This window comes from Anser anser (assembly GCF_964211835.1).
Source record: "Anser anser genome assembly, chromosome: 2".
Classification (NCBI taxonomy): domain Eukaryota; kingdom Metazoa; phylum Chordata; class Aves; order Anseriformes; family Anatidae; genus Anser; species Anser anser.
Window position 1 is genome coordinate 55,697,222 of NC_139721.1, and position 18,866 is coordinate 55,716,087.

Here is an 18,866-nt window from a genome sequence, read left to right on the forward strand (position 1 = left end):
AGCGAGTGACGTCAGCGGCCCCGCCCCCCCTCCCCCCCCCCGCGGTCACTGCTGCCGCCGGCCGGCGCCTGGGTGCCGGGCGGCCGCGAGCCGCGCGCGCTGCCCTGCGCCCGCCCGCACCGAGATCGCTCCGGCCATGAAAATCTGGAGCTCGGAGCACGTCTTCGGGTGAGCGCGGAAAGCGGCGCGGGCGGGCGGGCGGGCGGGCGTTCGTCGCGGCCGGCCGGCCGAGGGGCTAGGCGTTAACGGCAGGCTGCTGGCGGCGAGGCAGGGCGGGCAGGGGCTGCCGAGGGCTCCTCCTGCGGGTCAGTTCCTCTGAGGTCGGTTCCTCTGCGGGTCAGCTCCTCTGAGGTCAGTTTTTTATTTTTTTGTACAGCTAATTGGAACGTCACACGTAGCAGCTTGCCCGTTGCCCCTTGCCCTTCTTTCTGTTAGTCATGGGTTAATAATTCTTTCCTTCACTCTGAAGAAAGGAATGGATCTTGTTTTCCTGTTTGTGTACCGATGCTTTCTTACGGCCTTTCCAAGCATCACTGGGTTCTGGAGGGATATTTGATGTGGGAGCTAGGAAGTCGTACAGCACACGCCGTGTTGCGAAAGCTCGAGCAGCCTAGTCAGTTCAGGGTTGTCTGAATACTTGCAATTAACAGCAAAACAGTTACAAATGTTGTCTTTTCTTCTTTTTCCAGGCACCCCTGGGACACAGTGATCAAAGCTGCTATGAGAAAGTACCCCAACCCGATGAATCCATGTGTGGTAGGAGTAGATGTCCTGGACAGAAGCCTTGACAGCCAGGGGAGGTTGCACAGTCACCGCCTTCTCAGCACAGAGTGGGGATTGCCGAGTATTGTAAAAGCGGTATGCCTATACAGGCTTCATAGTTTATGAGGGGTGTGATGCGTTTGTCATCAGGTGAACTGGAGCTGAATTCAAAGTAAAAGCTTGATTGATAGGAAGCATCGTCCACAAATATCACATAAGCTGTAATCAGCGTGGTTTGTAGCAATAATACGTTATAGGCTTTAATATGCCCACAGTGTGTTTTTATGTCTGTACGTGCCTTCTAGGCTGGTCTGTGTCATTCTGTGTGACTGATGCAAGTTACTGCCATGTAATCTTACCACTGATCAGTGTCTTGGTATTTGTGAGGTGTATTCATTTGGGATTTATGCTTTCTTTTTTGTTGTTTGTTTTTCCTTGTTTGTTTTTAGTACTAAACTTTATTGTTGTCTTTCTTCACTTTCAGATTTTAGGAACAAGTAGAACTCTGACTTACATCGAAGAACATTCTGTGGTAGATCCAGTAGAAAAAAAGATGGAGCTTTGCTCAACTAATGTGAGTTATAGCTTAAGAAGTTTCTGATTAGTAGTTCTGGAGATTACATGCTTTGTCTCTTAATGTTTGGAAATGTGTCTACATCTTTCATTATACGGAAATATGTGTCTTAGTTGGCTCTTTTTTTTTCTTCTTCCCACAAATACTTTGGGATCAAGCATATGTGATTGTGTTTTTAATAAAATTATTTCTCAGAATGCACAAGACAGTTGGACTTTAATGTGTTTAACATTACGCTGCTATTTACAACAAATATTTTAATTTGAAATGCCTTTTTTCCACAAGTGTAAATGAAGCATCTTGCTAACTTTTGATGGGAACTTGTAATTATCAGATTTGACATAGAGATATCTGTAGGAGAGCCTTGTCTCTGTACAAGAGGCGTTTTCTTTCCTGAACATTACTTTTCTTTACCTTCAGAATAGTGTTACAGTGGTCTTGGTCTTAAAGAGCCTCTCTGAATTGCATTACCTAAATCTGATATGGCTCAACATTCAGAGAAAACGAATGGAAAACTGCTTGTGCAGCTTACTGTGAATAGGAACTTAGATGGTTATAATTAGATCTAGGATAGGAGAAGATGTATCACCCCTTATAGGTATTTTTATTGACTGTGTCCTGGGTTTCATATTCTGTGTATGCTGTTTTGTCTCTGATGTTAAAATGACTGTTCTGCTATTGAGTGATGCTGTCGATAACGCAAAAGTGAAAGTTGGGAAGTTAGAATTTCAGGTCTTTCTTTCTCTTTCAGATTACTCTCACAAACTTGGTGTCTGTTGATGAGAGACTGGTTTACACGCCTCATCCTGAAAACCCTGAAAAGTAAGTAAGGATATTTGCGTGCTTTTTTATGTATAGGAGACAGTACGTTAGTCAAATTCAGTTTAAGTATTAACTTCTCTTTATTCTCTTACAGAACTGTGCTAACTCAAGAGGCAATTATTACTGTCAAAGGCATTAGCTTGAGCAGTTATTTGGAAAGCTTAATGGCAAACACAATATCCTCTAATGCCAGAAAGGTACATATCCTTTATTCTGTTTTCTCCTTCTCTCCCCCCACAAACACCTTTCTTTTTGTTGAAATTGGAATTGTCAAGTGTGTGTGCTGAGTACTATATTTAATTTCTCTAAACTTTGTGCACAGAATTCCAATTGACTTTTTGTAGGGCCTCAGGAAGTAGAATATAATTTACCAAAGTATGAAAAGGTTTCACTGCTAAGTATCTGGTTTTCAGCTGGAATTGCACATCGGAACAAACCAACCCCTATGTGTATGCTGCAGCGATGCATACCAGAAACATATGATTTTTTTTGTTTGTTTGTTTTTTTCAAAGTACGTTTTAAACACCAGCCGCGTATTTTCAGGAGTTAGCGCTAGTAGTGAAGGTGACTTCCTTTTCAGCCTTTATAATCTGGATTTAGCAGTTAATGCCAGCGAATTTTCTGTGCCTCTTCGCGAGGTCCTATCCATTATTGAGCTGTCTCCTTGCCTTTGGCTGAAAGTAATGTCATGTCAGCAGAGGCATATTTTTTGAAGAGAGGAAACTATGCTGGCCTTTGTAGGTAACACTACACCCACTCCTCTGTCTTGTGCTCGCTTTTTCTATTTGGCTTGCAGCCACAGAGCTGAACTTCAGCACAGACAGTTTCGAGAGTGCTTGTTCCTGGACACTTTGTCCTACGCTTCTTTGGGGAAGGTGGGGAAGAAGTGGAGTTGATGGAGAAGCGCTGGCATCGCTGCCTAACAGCAGGATGAGTGCAACTGAAATGTGAGCTTGTGCTCTGCATTGCTGGAGAGGTTCTGAACGCTGGGAGTTTGGCCCAGGTAACTTCTTCTAGGCCAGAGAGACAGCTCTTTGTCCCTGTGAGAGGTGTTGCTTGACCAAGACAGAGTAACCCAACGTAGTAGGAGGTGTTGACCAACATATCAGAGAAGGAGAAAGCCTCCTTTGCTTCTCGTCTTTGTGCTTCTCCAAAAATGAGAGGAAAGCAGCGTAAAATGGGGGGATGAAGAAGGAGTGATGGATAGTTTTTAGACACTGAAGAGTAACAGTAACTAGGTGAGTGCTCTCTGTGTTGATTTGAAAGTCATTAATGGAACGTGTTTCAGATAAATTCAAATTCTCTTTTGATCCAGCTTCCATTTAAAAGTCTGTGCTGGGCATTTATTTTGGTCTTGCAACAGCAGTCCAGACCCTGGCTCACAACAAAACCTCAGCCTGACTCAGAGATAGCAAAACACCAGCTGGCTGGAGAGGACAATTCAACTGGGCACACTTAGAAGTGCCAGCTGATTTCCTCTTGTGGCATCTGTCAAATTTGCACGGCTCCACTGAACTCAAAGAGTGTAAATATTTCTTGGTACTGATTTATGTGTTGCCGTGTGAAAGCTCAATTCTTTTTTTAAAAAAGCTGTTCTTCTATTCTGCCTCTTTCAAATAACACACTGTCTCACAAGATTCTTACAGATGAAAAATAGCATCTTGTTCGTTCTGTTTCCCTGAAGAGTTTCTTTAGAGACAGTGAACTTGGCAGGAATTTGTACTTGCAGCCCTTTTCTTTGCTACCCAGTAACCTATTCTGCTATTACTAGCTCTTGTAGCATGCTGTGCTACCCTACTGGGTTCTTAGCACCCTTCTTAAACTTCGTGACAGTTGCTGAAATACATATTGTTTCTGAAGAAATAAGTATTGAGATTTTTCTCCGAGGTAGAGATGGCAGATTATGCTTTGTTATTGCACTTATAATGGAAAAAATCTTTTGCCCTATGTTGTCAATTTTTTCTGTGTTACTCCAGGGGTGGGATGCTATTGAGTGGATAATTCAAAATTCTGAAAGCGCTCTAAGCTAGCAGTTCTCCACACCTGCAGTTTGTACTAACTAGTGGTAATGCCAGCGTTCTTCTTCTCGGTGCAGCATTTCGGCTTCCTAGCAAACGTGTGCATGGATTGTCGTGATGTGGATTTCATAAATTAACCTGCACGTGTGTTTGGTACACGTTACATACAGGAATGGCAAACGTTCATTACACTGCAGCTGTAGAGAGTAGGTCACACCTAGACGGGATCGATTAGCCCGTGCTCATGTCACTGAACCACGAACCTGCTGCAGCTCTGTCTTGTGCCACGTTGTCGCTTGTGGTATGGAAGTGGAATGATTACTGCACACAACTGGGCACGGGAATGAGCCCCTCTATCACGTGTTTGCTCTGGTCTGAGTTTTGTGATTCCAGTATGTAAAACAGGTGCCCGAAGGAATTAACACGTTGTTTAATGACTGGAATCGGCGTGATGAAAACAAAGCAGAATCGTACTCCTAGGATGTAAAATTGGTTTCTTAAAACAGATTGCCTAACAAGGGTAATCCTTTGCATAGTGAAATTGTATTTTGCTTTTCTTATGCCTGAGGAGTATCGTTGCCCTTCTGTCAACCTCTGTGGAAATCTGTACAAAGTTTGAAGCTGTCAGAATACCAGACTCTCTTGGTGTTTTTCACTCGTTTTGTAGTTATATTCTTTTTGGTAGTGGTGTGTCCCTTAAGCCACGCGACTGTGACGAAGTCTGACTTCAGGGCTGAGAGAACTGAGTGCAGTTGCCTCTGATACCTCTGTGGATGGTTTTTCTTCTGCTAGCCAGTGTAGCCTGTCTCTGTCATTCCTGTATTAGCTTACACTTCGACTGACAAGACTAAATTTTAAGAAATAATCCATCATGCTGCTTCTGTCTGTGAAGAATGCAGGGTCTTTTTACACTGCTTACTTTGAGATCAGTGTATGTGACGAGTGTTTGCTTTTATGTTCTCATTCCACTAAGCTTTTATGGCTGTTTTTCTAGAAAATGTCAACTACGCAGGCTCAGCATTTATCAACCACTTAAGCTATACCAACAAATCTTCATATGTGGTGTTTGGTCTACTGAACCCATCGCGCTGCTAACACGTGCAATGAAGACTAATGCAATATGCATGCCTGGTTATGAATGTGCTTGCTTAATGAGCTACTACAGAAGTGGTTGTACACTGTAAAACTTTATAGACCAATCCTCTGTCAGATTTTTTTTTAAAAAACTGGTAGTTCCACAGTACTCGAAGGTTTTACATCTTGTTAAAGTTTGTAACTTAATTTCCCATGCAGGATACTCCTGAGATCTTCCTTGCCAACACCACGAGTTTATTCCTAGCTGCAAATTATAGCAAATAGCGTATGCAGGTCTAAGGAAAAAGGTACAGACCTCCGTAGCTGTTAAAGCTGCAGGAAGTGTTTTAGCACTCGAGTTGAGTGTTACACTTGTTGTTTTGTCTTGTCAACAAGTAGATTATATTAACTAAAACACTGTGACCTGGTTGTTTCATACTCAGGGCCTGAAAGAATCTCTCTTTTCCTACTGAGCATTTTTCTGCATCAAAGGTGTTTGACTTTCTGACCAGCTCTCTCCGTGTGATTACATAAATATAACGTAAAGTCACTGCTGTCTTACCCAGCTCTCTGTGCCCGTGTGCCACCCAGGAGAGGACACTTTAACCTGACTTGTAAATACCCAGTGCACGCTCGCTGAAAGATGATTCCCTCCCTCTCCCCCCGCTTTGTTCCTGATCGAGCACTCTACTCGGCTAATTCATGGCCAGTTACACCGTGTTGCTGTGCGGCAGCCTGCTCTCGTCGGGGTGCTTTGACGCATGCTGTGCTGGTGTTCCCAGGGCTCGCGCAGGATGTAGATGTGGTGGAAGTAATCACCCGCTGGAACACGGTGCAAGTGGAGGAACTCAGAAGTTAAATCACGCTCGTGCTCTTCTAAGGAATTTTTCCAGCAGCCCATGCTTAAACTGGGCAGATGAAATCATGCCCTTTTCAATTTTATTGATACCTTTTAAAGGCATGTCATGTACTAAGTGAACCTAAAGCTATTAGCTCTTGAGGTAGCTCAGGGTACAGACAAATCCCTCTTGCTTGAGCTCTGGCCAAGGGCTGAACGCTCTGTTGTGATAAGTGGGTGGCTTTTCTCTGTTTAAAGACTTTGTGTTTACTCTGTGGGTCCCTGTAGAATGAAAAACCTGAAGAGAACCAGTGTTGGCCCTTAAATTAATTTAATGAGAGTCTTCAGATAAACCGTTTACTTCCAGAACCCCCAGCTCCCTGTTACTGCTGGTTTCACTTCTTGTGGTCACTGGAGTGCAGGTGCTAGCGTCGTCTTAAGGCAAAAGACTTCCGACCTGCTTGCTTTGCTGGATTCCACCGCTCTTACTAAAACGTGGGCTGTCAGTGCCTGGCTTTGAGGCACTCCCAACTCTTTCTGAGAACTGGGTGAAGAAAGACCGTCCCTTGATATAAAAGGTGCAGCTGTTGTCTCTCAAATAGTCTGTTTCATATGCTGAAAAGTCACTGTGCATGCATATAGGCGTCAGTACAAGGCTATCTCTTTGAACTCTAGCTAGAGATCAAATCAGTCAGCTGCTGCGTCAAAGAGCGCTTGGAAGACTGTCTTTCTTTGTCCCGGATCTTCTCAAAAAGTGTCCATACGTATCTTGGTTAACGAATCTGCAAGCAGTGTGTAGGCTCTTTCATAAATTTGCTGGTATTTCCAGGTGGTGGGAGCAGCAAACAGTAAAAATGGCAATCCTCTTCCGCAAGGGGACTTAAATGCTGAGTGAGGCTTTTTGCAGAGATGAACTACTGCGAGCGCACAGCAATGTTGCATTTACCTCTTGCTTATGGGTTACACCGATGCCTTTGCAGTGAAATTTCAGTTAGATGAGAAATAATCAAAATAATCCCGTATGGGACCACGCAGGGTACAGAATTAATTTTAAAACAAATCTCATGTCTGACAGAGGAAGAACTATAGAAACGTTCGCAGCGACGTTGTATTTGTTCTGATCCTAAATTTCAGTATTTTCTTGGCAGGGTCGAGATGCCCTGGAGTGGGTGATCGGCAAACTAAACACAGAACTGGAGGAGCTGAAATCAACGCGCGAGGGCGTGAAACCAGCCATGGCAGCGGCATCAGCAGAAAAATAAAAGCCAAAAGTACCAAGTAACTGACAGAAAAAATTTTATTCTGCCGACTGCTTTGTAGATCTCCCTTCCAAGGCTGATCTGCATACTTTTTATATATTTGTGAGAATATAGGATCAGCGGAAAAGTAACCTCATCTTTCATCTCCACAGCAGCTCCTCTGGCCTACTGAAGGCCGAATTGACCTCCTGCAGATGCTCTTTTCATGGAAACGATTTCTTTTAAACACTGGAAACAAAACATTTAGCACATTTAAAACTGCCTAAATGTGCCTTGTGTAACAAAGATTGAGAGTATGCTATATTTTACACCATCTCAGTTTTTCATACTGAAACTTGAAAAGAACTCATGTGTTTTGAGGGTTCTCCGTACGAGCATTTGTTCTGTGAGGGCCCATAGGTACTAGAGCACTGAATTTTGTTTGTTTTGTAACCTGGCAGCATCTTATAACCATTTAAAGGGAACTACATGAGACAGGACATGATACTCTAGAGTAAGATATCTATCTAGAGAACCATCCCCAAATGCTAAAACTTGTGTGATACTAACTCTTCTCATGTTGTTTAAATGTGCTGTCTGAACGTGATGGATGCTTTACCTCTTAGATGTTTATATCCCAACGAAGATAAAGGTTCTATCGATGTTTGATGTTAATAGCCTAAGCGGATGGTTGTTTTTTTTTTCTTTTGGGGGGAGGTTATAATTTATTTTCCTATTTATTAACTTTCCCTAGTTCCTCCCCTCACTAGCAGAAGAGGAGTGGTGATTCCTGGAAGGTGCTGGAAAATACTTCTCTTATTTATCTGTAAGAAGGGTACTTGTAGGCTACCTGAGTGAAGAGGCTGTGCTGTTCCACTGGTCCTTGCTCTTCACGTCATGTCTTAACTGAGGAAGAGACTGATGCAATAACCAGAAGAGTTGAAATAAGCAGGAAGTTTGAAATCCGAAGGGTGATGTTTCATAAACATGTGTTTTTCACGTCCTAAAAGGAGAAAACAAAGAGTACAAGACAAACACACGGACTCTCCTTTTTGAGTGCTTTCTAAAAACTACTGACTACTAGCGTAACTGATTTTTTCAACACTTTGCCACATTGGTACAAATGTTTTTAGAATTCTTTTAAATGCTTCTCGTTATCTGGAAAAATACTGCAGTAACTGTTGAAATTGCCTCCTTTAAAATATACAGAAATAGATATTGGAAATGGGTACCAGCCTTTGTCAGAAGTTCACAAAACTTTCCTACTTGGTCAGGTGTAGTATGTGTTTCTTAGACAGCCCTCTGTTGGGGCATTTTAAATTATGTTTTGTGTGTGCACTAACTGAAATAAATGTTGCAAGGATGTTTACTTGTTCAAGTGGCAAACCATGTGTTTAGGAAGCTGTTAAAGAGCATGAGTAACTTCTTAAAAAAAAAAAAAAGTAAAATGTGGTCATTGTTTTGATCTGGTCATTTAAAACGTCTGTAGCTTAAGGGAATCTCAGTTTGCATTCTGTTTAGCTTGAAAGTGAATATTGATTTGATTGTAAGGATAGTCAAGCTAAATTACACGATCCTAATAAACTTAAGATATATATGTAGATATTAGTAAAAAGTAATGAAATGAGTAGCTGATATTTACATTGCTATTTTTATACGGACCTTAAGCGTTTCTTGTTTTGGAACAGAAACTTAGACTTGAAAGTCTGATGATAGCAGCTCCTTTCTGGAAGATCTGCTGGGTAGTTTTGGTGCAAGTCATTGTCATGCTCCTCCGGTGAGCAATGCCACTTCCTGTGCAAAGAATGCAGAAGCTGTTCTAGCTGTTCTAGCACCTCGTGACCTTCGGCTAGCAAGGGGAGTGCAGCTGTTGCGGAGCTCTGCGTATGAAAGGAAAGGATGAGTAAGTGTGTGTGCGTGTGGAAGCTCGTACTACAGCATTTCCATACGTGCTTCTTGGAGATGGTGAGAACTAAACTGTGAGGGAGTAGAGAAGTTTTTCTGAGGGGTTCAGGTTCAGAGGAAGAATTGTCTAAAGCTGCTTCTTACATCAGATTTGAAGTAATTGCTTAGTGCTGTCTTAACCTGAATGATTTGTGCATATAGCCTTCAGCACTGGCTGCCCTCCCAGAAAAGTCACTGCGAGCACCTGCACTGTGCCCGGGGCCAGGCTTGTCTTCTGTACCGTAGGATCAGTACCAGCTGTACCTCTGATTTTATTGATTACTTTCTTTGCACTTTGTTTCCTTCTTCCAGAAACATCCTTACCTGCTTGTGTTGCAGCATCTCCTTTCTGTTTTCGTTCCCTGCTGGTTTCTCTCCGCATTTCATGCGACTCAGGAGCTAGGCAGCGTGTGCTTGGCTTTCCAATCTCTCCGCTGCTCCACTCGCCACAGCTCAACACTTTGTCTTCTGGTGCTCGGTCCTCTTCTGCTGTTCTCTAAGCTAAATGGGAGAGGGGAAGCTTAGGGTGAGAAGGAGGCTAACTTCAGAGGCCAGTTCTGGCACCCAGCTGCCTCTCGCGACTGCCAGAAGAGTGCTGCTGTTTCTCACCATGTCTTTGGGGTAGGTGGCACTCCTGCAGCTCTGGGCTTGTTGCCCTTCCTACGGTTGCTCACTTTGCCTGTGTGTACAAAGGATGCTCGCACTCAGTGGTCATGCTGTGACCAGGTAGGCTGCAGCGTTTAGCAGGGGAAGTGGTTCTTAATTTCCTGTGAGCTTCCATGGAGAGTTGGGCTTTCTGCTTTCTGCTCATTGAGTTTGCACACAGAGCTTCCGCTCTCCTTCTGCTCTGACCACGGGAGTCTTGTCCGTGGGATCTGATGCAGTCAGCAGCTGTATGTCCAGCCCTGCTGTACACAACCATTTTCGAAGCCTGCTGCCTCCCACCCCAGTTCTGGCACTGTTATAGTCTGAGTTTACCTTTTCAGGCAAAAACATTTTTGGAATTGCATGTCTTGGTCTTGTACACCAGTCCTTCCCTAGGGAAACTCCCATCTCTTTTAATTGCTGGTAATGGCTACAACGTATTTCTGAAGTCTGTTTTATGTCCTGTGCACTGACTGAGTGTCAGAGATGGAAAGCCACCTGATGGAAGGTGCTAGGCAGCTTGCTGGGGTAGCTTTTTGTATCAGTGCAGGAACACCCTGGTATGCAGAAGGAAAGAAGTTTACAAAGCAGAAATGGTGTGGACTCATTAACTTGGAAGGATCTTGAAGTGTTGGGCACCAAGCAGGAGCAAGCTCAGCACTCGTGACCATGAATGGGCAGCAAGTGCTGTCTTGAATGTAATCCTAAACTTTGAGAGTTAAAAATAGAACGCAAGTAGCGTTTTGTGTGCTGGGGGATCAAGGTGGTTTGCTGCTCTTCACGTGCCTCTCAACCACTAGGTTGCAATTCAAGAGAAAGGGAGGCGGGGGGATGTGTGTGGTGGAGAGGAGCTTTGGTTTAAGAGTTCGTGTCCAGCTTACCCTGTCTCCAGGTCAGGATTGTGAACCCTCACCCTGCCCATACCTACACTGAGGAGCGGTGAAGCTGGGGTTAGCTTTGGGCTGGCTCCTGGCTGCTGCAGGGGGAAGGGTGAGGGGAGGCAGGAAATGGCTCCCGGAGCTTGGAAGATGGGGAGCGGCAGCACTCGGCCCTGATGGATTTTTAAGATGTTGGGAGATAAGAAGCTTGAAGTGAGCTCTGGTTTCTGGTTGATGCCTTGCTAGGGCAGGCAGGCGCCTGTTAGCAGCGAAGTCGTTAAGCTAAAATGGTGCAGTCAAATGGCCTTGTGTGCGTAACCTTGTTGTTGTTGTTGATTTGCCCTTGCTCTGTGTCAGTCTTCCATGCTCCCCGGTGCTTCTTTTCCCCGTGTCAACAGGCAGCATGCAGGGAACTTTGCGGCTGTTGGGAAAAGGGGAAACCCTGTTGTACGTTGTGGCATTGAAAGGCCTGCTTAACGCAAGCACAGCACCGAACTGCACCGCTTGGCGTGTGTCAGGAGTTTGTGCGTGCGACCATGTAATGAAGTAGCGCTGGGAGAGAGGAACCTGAACAGTGACATTCCTTGATGTGTCAGTTTTCATGTAAATCCTCAAGGGGAGCAGTTGGTAACACCTTTACTATTCTTGCATCTTCCTAGATTGTAAGCTGTGAAGGCCAGGAATCTGTAAAGTGTCTGTGTACACTATGGTGCTATCTTAAATAAACGATGTCCTCAGTTAAAAAAATAAAAATCTTCTGGGTACAGACTGTTGCTTTTCAGAGGAGTCTGCAGAAAACTATTTGAGTCAGTCTGTGCTGGGAAACACCAGGACAGAGTAAGAGGCTTCCTGGAACGAGCCGTAAGCCGTACTGCATGCTGCTCAAACGTCTGTGGGTCTGAACTGGTAATTCCACGCGGGTCTGGCGGCTGCTTCATTTAGCAGTAAAGCAGGAAGGCGTCGCCTAAATGATTAACCGTGACTTGTACCTGAGACCTTACTTAGCTAATAAGGTGTCTTCTTACCCCTCCCAACAGCACCCGCCACAGGTCAGAATTACGCAGGTAGGCGGCAGCCTTTTCCTTGCAGCTCCAGGGGGAAGGTCGTGCTTTCACAACGAGTTTGTTCAATGGAAGGCGTAGCTGTGAAACACCGCCTGTCCTCGGTTAAGGTGATCGAGGCATGGTGCTCATTTTTATGGGAAGGCACCTGCAAGTAAGATCATCAGTTCCTAATTTGGGGCCCCGCTGCTAGAACAGTTCTGACTCCTCTGTAATTTTGTTTCTAGCCTGGTTGAAATGAGCAGCAGCTAAGGTTCAGGGCTCTAACCAGACAAACATTGAACGTGACTGTCCCAGCTGTGCTGTGTAACACGCGATGCTTCCCATTTTCACAAGTAGGCCAAGACAGAGCAATGAAATGCCACTTTAAACAACTTTTTATTAGCAATGCATAAACAAGAAATTGCATTTCAGTACCGCATAACATGAAAACAAGCAGAAATTGATTCTGCTGCCGTTCTCCGTGATGACGGCTGATGCTCCTGTTGTAGCTGAAGCCGCCCCAAAGGTACACGTGCAATGACAGCACAAAAGCAAGAGAAGTTCAGAGGGGAAGGGTTTGTGCTTTAGGACTGTTAGTGTCCAAAAAGTGCATCTCCTGCTTGGGCTTTTCTTTTTTCTTAAGGAGGGGAAAGGTTGGGGGGGAACCAACTTTATTAGAAACACAGCTCAAGTAACACACGCCTCCTTTCATCTTTGTTTTGCTTTCTGATTCAGGTAATGTAACCACCGGCCCCTTCAATAGAAATGTGCCTGTCTTAAATGGTCTGAGCCAAACTGGGGCCGCGGCCTCTCAGCGTCCTGTAAGCTGGGTCCTGAGACCCTGAGACCATTTATGCTCACACGTCAATGGGATTGCTTATGTCCGCCAAACTTTGGAAGCCAAACTTGCCTCAACTACTGCCCGTGTCTTTTAATTCCAGATTTAGCACCCCGTGAAATACAGTTTAACAGTCCTGCACAGCCTGTCCTGCAAAATCCAAAACGCTGCTGGCCCACGGTGTGTACGTAGCACTGGCACGGCTGGTCAGAGAGACACAGGGAGGACCCAAAGCTTAATGTAAATGCTGCACCCGCATGGGAGGCACCAGGATGCATTTTTTCCTAATGGCTGCTCATATTTTGCACTTGCAATGGTGGTGTTGATGGTGTTTTTTTCTAATTAAACAGGTTAATAATCCAATGGGTCTTGTTCAGCTGTGACTGTCCCTTAGGCAGCACCTCTAGATGAGGACTGTTTGCTTAGGAAATGTGTTCTGATTAGCTACAGAGCCGTCTGTCCCAAAGGGCTTCCTCCGGGACTGTGGTACACAACCTGTCCCTACCACCAACTCCGACTGCGGTGCTGCTTCTGTTGCCTCGGGACGCAGAGCACAGGCTACGTACGGACCTCAGATTCAGGTCAGCCGGGCAGCGCTGCTGCAAAACAGCCCAACCAAAACGTTCCTGCGCTGGGGCCCAGTGCAAGCACATCAGCAGAGGTATCGCTACATAAAGTCAGCCGAGCCCGTAGATTTGCTACCTCGCTCCATCTCCTGGTTACGACGCAGTTTGAGTGCTGGCTGACTGCAAGATGCAGTCACGCCCTTTGCTTAGCCAAATGTGGTGACGTTACGGCTGTTCGGAGCTCACCGCGCTTTGACCCGGTGCTGACTGCGCCTAGCCCCAGCAGCGATGGAGGCTCGCAGCGCAGGCTCCTGCAGCTCCGACACCGGGCACTCGCCTCTACCAGCAGCTCCCAAAATGCTTTCACCAGCTGGGGCTGCTTTGATGTCCTGGTTCCTGCAGCTGGGGCATGGACGGGCTTGCAGCTTACTCTAGGTCAGCCGCGCAAGGACCAGCCCTGGGATTTTTCGGTGTCAAGCCAAGAAGGCGCAGCGAGGGCTCGCTCTGCCCTGGGCTGACACCAGGCCTGCCAGCAGGAGGGACCGCGGATCAAGCTGCCACGAGGGCAGTGACAACAAACTTACACATATGCATCAGGAAACAGGGTCTGTGTCTCTCTGTATCACATCAGACCGAGCTAATGCACCTCTCTGCTTGTTTTCCTACCTTCACTACTTTCAGCGAGTAGTTACCAAAAGACAGGAAGCAGTAATAAAAAAAATCAGACGGAAACAACGAAACAGATCTTTATAGCTGGACTCAATATTCGTAAACATTCCCAGATTTACCTTAAGATATATACACAGATACAAAAGAAAAAAAAATAATAAACTAGAGCAGCTCCAAGTTAGCAACACGGAAGTACCATAAAATGTCTTGGTAACGTTAACAGAACCCATACGCTGTAGCACCAGCCCTGTGTTGGTGCCGCGCAGGTGAGCCGGAGGAAGGCGTTCCTAGAAGATGTACGCAGTGCTGGAGGAGGTAAAGCACGGAGACAGCAATCGTGAGATGAAAGCCGGAGCTTTTGAATTAGTTTTAAACTCTACAGCATGCAGCCAGTGGCTAATGGTGGATGCTGACGCTGAACTTGCCTGGGAGACAGAGGGAATGCTTGAAAGAGAAGAGGGAACAACATCATGGCTGTGATAAAAACGTTCTCCCTGCTTCTGGCTTAAAAACAAAATAAAACCAAGCAACCTGACCAAAAAAACCTCTCCAAGCGATTGCCAGCATTTCTCTCTCAAAGGTGAGGGCTGGAGATGTCTCAAAGCCTGCGCTGCGTGCAGGAAAAGTGGGCGCTCCTCAGCTGCCCCCTCCAGTGTTTGAAGTAACGAGACCTGGGTTACAGCACTGGGCTGGACACGGTGACTGCGCGCTCAGCACGCCGCCGGGTTACATAAGCAGCTTTATTGCTATTCTGCGAGTACTTCCTTCCCTTCGTGCAGCCCAGCCAGTGCTCGGCTGCTGTTCAATCATTTTCGTTAACAAACCTGCGCCAGAAGAACCAGCTGACCGATCTTTACAAACCCACAAAAGCATGAAGAAAAAAAAAAAAAAAGGCAAGCTGATAGAAATTTTACATTTCCTTCCACATGAATAATTAACACGGACAAAGGCTGTATAATGGAAAGGCATTTTATTTTCGCCCAGTAACACCCCTCCCAGTATAACAGAAATAACGGGAAAAGGGAGGAAAAAAAACCCAGCCAACAAACCCCATAAGCGATAATGTCACCATGAACATTTGCAGCTTCAGGTTCTGTGTGTGTGAGAGCTGCAGCAAGGCTCTGCTCGCTCCCTCCATCGCAGCAGCGAGGCACAGCTGGGTTTGAATCCTCCACAACCAGGGTCATAGATGAAACAAGACCGACGCTGCCCGCGGCACTTTTAACTCCTTGGGTCTCCCACGGTCCATCTAAACAGGCTGTGGGCATATTAACGAAGCTAGAAAAATAACGAGATTGTAAAAATTCCCGGAAGGGAGCTCACTGTGCTGGTCCCACCTTCCTTTCAGCAATAATTCACTCTAAAATGCCTATGGAGCGCAAACTGCCTTGAGGGGCTGAAAGCGTTAACTCTAATAAAGGTAACAGCCAACACACACATAAATAGGACTCGTTTTCTTTTTAAAACATCACGGGAAGGTCAGTTCCCACTGCATGATTGATGGAGACTCCCTAAATATTAATAAATACATTACACCTATTTACAGGCTTCCGCTTTCATCCTGACGCTGCCGCGAAGCTCAGAGCAGGGCCGGGACGTGCAGGGCAGCGCCGCGGGGGCTCGCGGGCGAGCGACGGGAGGGGAGCGGGGATGCCAGAGCAAGCAGCGAGGCGGAAAGCTGCGACCAGCCCTCTCCCTCCGCAGAGATGCAGGCAGCGTAGGAAATGAGCTCCCCGCTCCATGCCACCCCCTGCGAAGCTGGCCGGACGCTCAGCCGCTGCCCCACAGCGCTGCCGAGGCGGAGGGGCCTCGGCACGTCCCGGGGGATCGCTCGGGATTTCTTGGTCCTTGCTGCTGCCAGCTCTGCGACGCCCTACGTCCGTCTCAAAGGGGACGAGGAGCCGCCGGGCAGGCTGCGGCCAAGCGGCTTGAAGAGGCCGAGGAAGAGGACGGGGAGCAGAGCGTCAGAGCGACTGCGGCACGTGGGCAGGGCGCCCGCAGGAGGAAATCGAACCGGCGGCGAGAGGGGGAGCTCAGAGTGAGACTTCACGCCTTTCTTTCCGCCCGGTTCTCCCGACGCACGACGCAGCAAACCCGAGGCCTGGTTTTGGCACAGGAATGAGAAAAAGTGCTGATCAGGCGACCCTTCCGGCTGCAGCAGGGCCCTGCCGAGCAGCCCCTGCAATCCTACGTCCTTGCCCCCCCACGCCAACACTCCGGGTGCTTTAACATGCAAAACGCTTCCAGAGGTACCCCAAAAAGGCCCTGACACCTGACCTTACGCAGACGGGGCAGCCGAAGAGGGAGAGCTAGCTCTGGCCCTGCTTTTCCCGTTTGGTTTGGGTCAGAAAGATGTCAAAACGTTACTTCCATCAGCTCTGCATATGCGAAATCCTCGTTTTCCATTTAAAGAAAAAAAAAGGAGGGATGAATCTCTGGGAAGGCTGAAGGAGACTTCTGCCTGTGCTTTTCGAATCACCTTGAATATATACGAGTGGCTGCTCCGAAGGCTGCAGCGTTACGTGCGAACAGACCTTGGGGAAGGGGAAGGGGAAGGGGAAGGGGAAGGGGAAGGGGAAGGGGAAGGGGAAGGGGAAGGGGGAGTCGTCTTCCCCTGGGCAGCAGCAGCGACCTGCGGTGGAAGTGGAGCCGAGCCGCCTGCACCACGGCACGGGGCCACCCCAGGGCTGCCTCCCCCGGGCTTCCAGACGCACCAGACTTGGACGGGAGGATTTGTTTTGGTGAATGCACCACTAAAATCACATCAGGTTAAATCCGGTCCCAGCTACTTTGGAGCAGTTCTGAGGTATCTCTCATTAATCCTTAGTATAGAAATGTTAATAAATAGATCTGAAACTTTTTTTTCTGCTATGTCACTCTATAATACACTGCTATATAGATATTAAATACGCCTCAGGGTATTAAAAAATTTATGAAAAAGTTACAGTAGTTGATTTTCAAGTATTAATAACTCGGCTATATTAGCTTGTTTTGAAATACCAAAACGGTCTGGCCCTAAATTATAGACTGAACTCTGGCTACGCCTGCATTTAAAAAAAAAAAAAAAGTACTTTGAACATAAAAAAAAAAGTGCAAAAAAAGCATGTGATGTCAGTTAACAGTGTACCACCGTTGGAACTTCTAGCCGACTAGTCTAGCACTCTTTTGTGAGCAAATTAAAAAGGGAAAAAGAAAGAAAAAAAGGGATGGGGGGGAACAGAGAGACTGCTCCCAATCTGAGACAGCACCGTCCCAAATTTCAGCAGAATCCTAATTTTTACAGCCAAGTTACAAACCCCAGAAAAAATGGGGTTGCCAGTGGATATGCTGTCAGACATAACGATAGCAGTATTTGCGCGCTCCCCTATAATACAAATGTACACCTTCACCCACCCTCTCCTCGGAGGAACCACGAGAACAACTTTACAGGTTTCCAGTCAAAATGAGAAGCCTCCCTTACGTCCTCCCCACAGGCTGTGCAACTGTCTACTGCTAAAATTTACTAGTAATCATCACCGTACATTCGAGATAGAAAGTATTGGAACTACTAAAACCTGCTCAGGAGACACTCAGAAGACCACTAAGGCTTAAGAAGGCCAGCAGCCCCGGGGAACAGCCAGCCACACGGGCCGACAGCCGTCACGTATTTTGCCCCGGTACACAGACCCCGGGAAGTCCCGGGCTGGACCCTGATCTCAGAGCAACAGAAATGGTTCACAGGAAGACCGACTGGACCGCCGCCGCTCACGCGAGGTGCCTGGTGTGCGAACTGACTCCTTGTTGCTTAATCTAGGATGTGAGCATTACTAGCCTGGTAACGCCAATACGACTTACTGTCTGCTACCGTGCTAACGCTGACACCTTGTTAGATTTGGTTCTCCATCAAACATGTTTTAGCTCATCTCCTGAAAAATGATTCGAAGAATGGTTAAAAAAAAAAAAGAGGACTGAAAGCAAGAAAAAGCTTTCTAGTTTCAATGCACACATACAAAAGAGGCAACAATTTCAAACTACTGATTTTCTTCCAGTGCTGACCCGTTGCATCCCATTCTGTACAGATAAAAACAGCCTTCTGTGTCTCTGGAAAGCATTGGAGTAGGAAACCCTGTGATCTAATGCAAATTCAAGCCCGTCGAGTGAAACGAAGCAACGGAATGAGAATCCAGTTTTCGTGACCTTTCTTATGGATGGTGACCTCATGAAGACAAAAGCAAAGCAAAAGGCACAAGGCTCAGATCTCATTGATAGTTCTTTCAGAGGGGCAGTATTCAGAGGTTCCTGGCGAGGACATGTAGAAGGACTGCGTCTTCCTTTTTAACCTGGCTCGCTTGTTGGCCAGAGAGAGGCTGCGCCGGCTTGAATTGATGATTTCTGAAATAAACTTCTTGCAGTCCACGCACACCTCCATCGTGCTCCAGTCCTCCATTAATTCTTTGGGAAACTGCAGCTCTTCACTGGACTTATCCGCGGATTTGGACCTTGACGCCAACCTGAAAGGGAAAAGATCAGGGCTCCTCTCACTATTTTGCAGCATGGCAGCGGGCACCCAGGGATGCCTTCAGGAAACAGCACGACAGAATGGTCTTGACTCCAGTTATCCTTTTTCCTATCCCAAAAATGACACCAGGAAAGCAAACACTACAGAGGACGGCTTTGGCCTGGTTCAGCAAGATTGTAGGGTCACTAACTGGAGGTATGTGTAAAGTTTACCTTGGCAAGAATAGTCTTACTAGCAACTAAAACCAGATGATGTGCTTGGCTAATCTGACACAGCATCATAACACTAGTGATTTATGCAGAGCATTTACACTGTATATTACTTTAAAAAGGAGCATTTCATTTCTATTTAATTTCTTGGATGACTTTGGCAACTACCTGCGTATAAGATAAAATCAACGGACAATTTGGTAACATCAAAGTGAAAAAAATTAGTGGCTAGAGGATCTATCTGTGCAAG

At 46.3% G+C, this 18,866-nt stretch overlaps 2 protein-coding genes across 5 annotated transcripts in view; one reads left to right on the forward strand and one right to left on the reverse strand.

The window, feature by feature from the left end:
* The first annotated feature begins 8 nt into the window (after positions 1 to 8).
* PRELID3A (PRELI domain containing 3A) lies at positions 9 to 8,006 on the forward strand. Of its 3 annotated transcripts, none has more exons than XM_083826706.1 (6): positions 9 to 168; positions 690 to 858; positions 1,247 to 1,336; positions 2,088 to 2,158; positions 2,253 to 2,355; positions 7,237 to 8,006. In XM_083826706.1, exons 1-6 carry the CDS (start codon positions 137 to 139, stop codon positions 7,348 to 7,350), a joined length of 579 nt encoding a protein of 192 aa, XP_083682832.1. In that variant the 5' UTR covers positions 9 to 136; the 3' UTR covers positions 7,351 to 8,006. The 3 variants fall into 3 exon arrangements, with proteins under 3 accessions (XP_083682832.1, XP_083682834.1, XP_083682833.1); XM_083826708.1 differs by lacking the exon at positions 7,237 to 8,006 and adding an exon at positions 4,135 to 7,230 and having other exon boundaries at positions 12 to 168; XM_083826707.1 differs by lacking the exon at positions 9 to 168 and adding an exon at positions 221 to 351.
* A 14-nt stretch (positions 8,007 to 8,020) lies between these two features.
* The window catches only part of SPIRE1 (spire type actin nucleation factor 1), a 136,769-nt gene continuing 125,923 nt past the window's right edge, over positions 8,021 to 18,866 (reverse strand). For both annotated transcript variants that reach the window (XM_083826672.1, XM_083826671.1), the window contains one exon: positions 8,021 to 18,399. In XM_083826672.1, the coding sequence (XP_083682798.1) occupies positions 18,141 to 18,399 (259 nt within the window). In that variant the 3' untranslated portion in view covers positions 8,021 to 18,140. The remainder of the gene's footprint in view (positions 18,400 to 18,866) is intronic.

Coding starts and splice junctions, on each gene's coding strand:
- PRELID3A (XM_083826706.1), top strand. CDS start 137: ATGAAAATCTGGAGCTCGGAGCACGTCTTCGG. Junction 2,159..2,252: donor CATCCTGAAAACCCTGAAAA/GTAAGTAAGGAT, acceptor ATTCTCTTACAG/AACTGTGCTAACTCAAGAGG. Junction 2,356..7,236: donor TATCCTCTAATGCCAGAAAG/GTACATATCCTT, acceptor TTTTCTTGGCAG/GGTCGAGATGCCCTGGAGTG.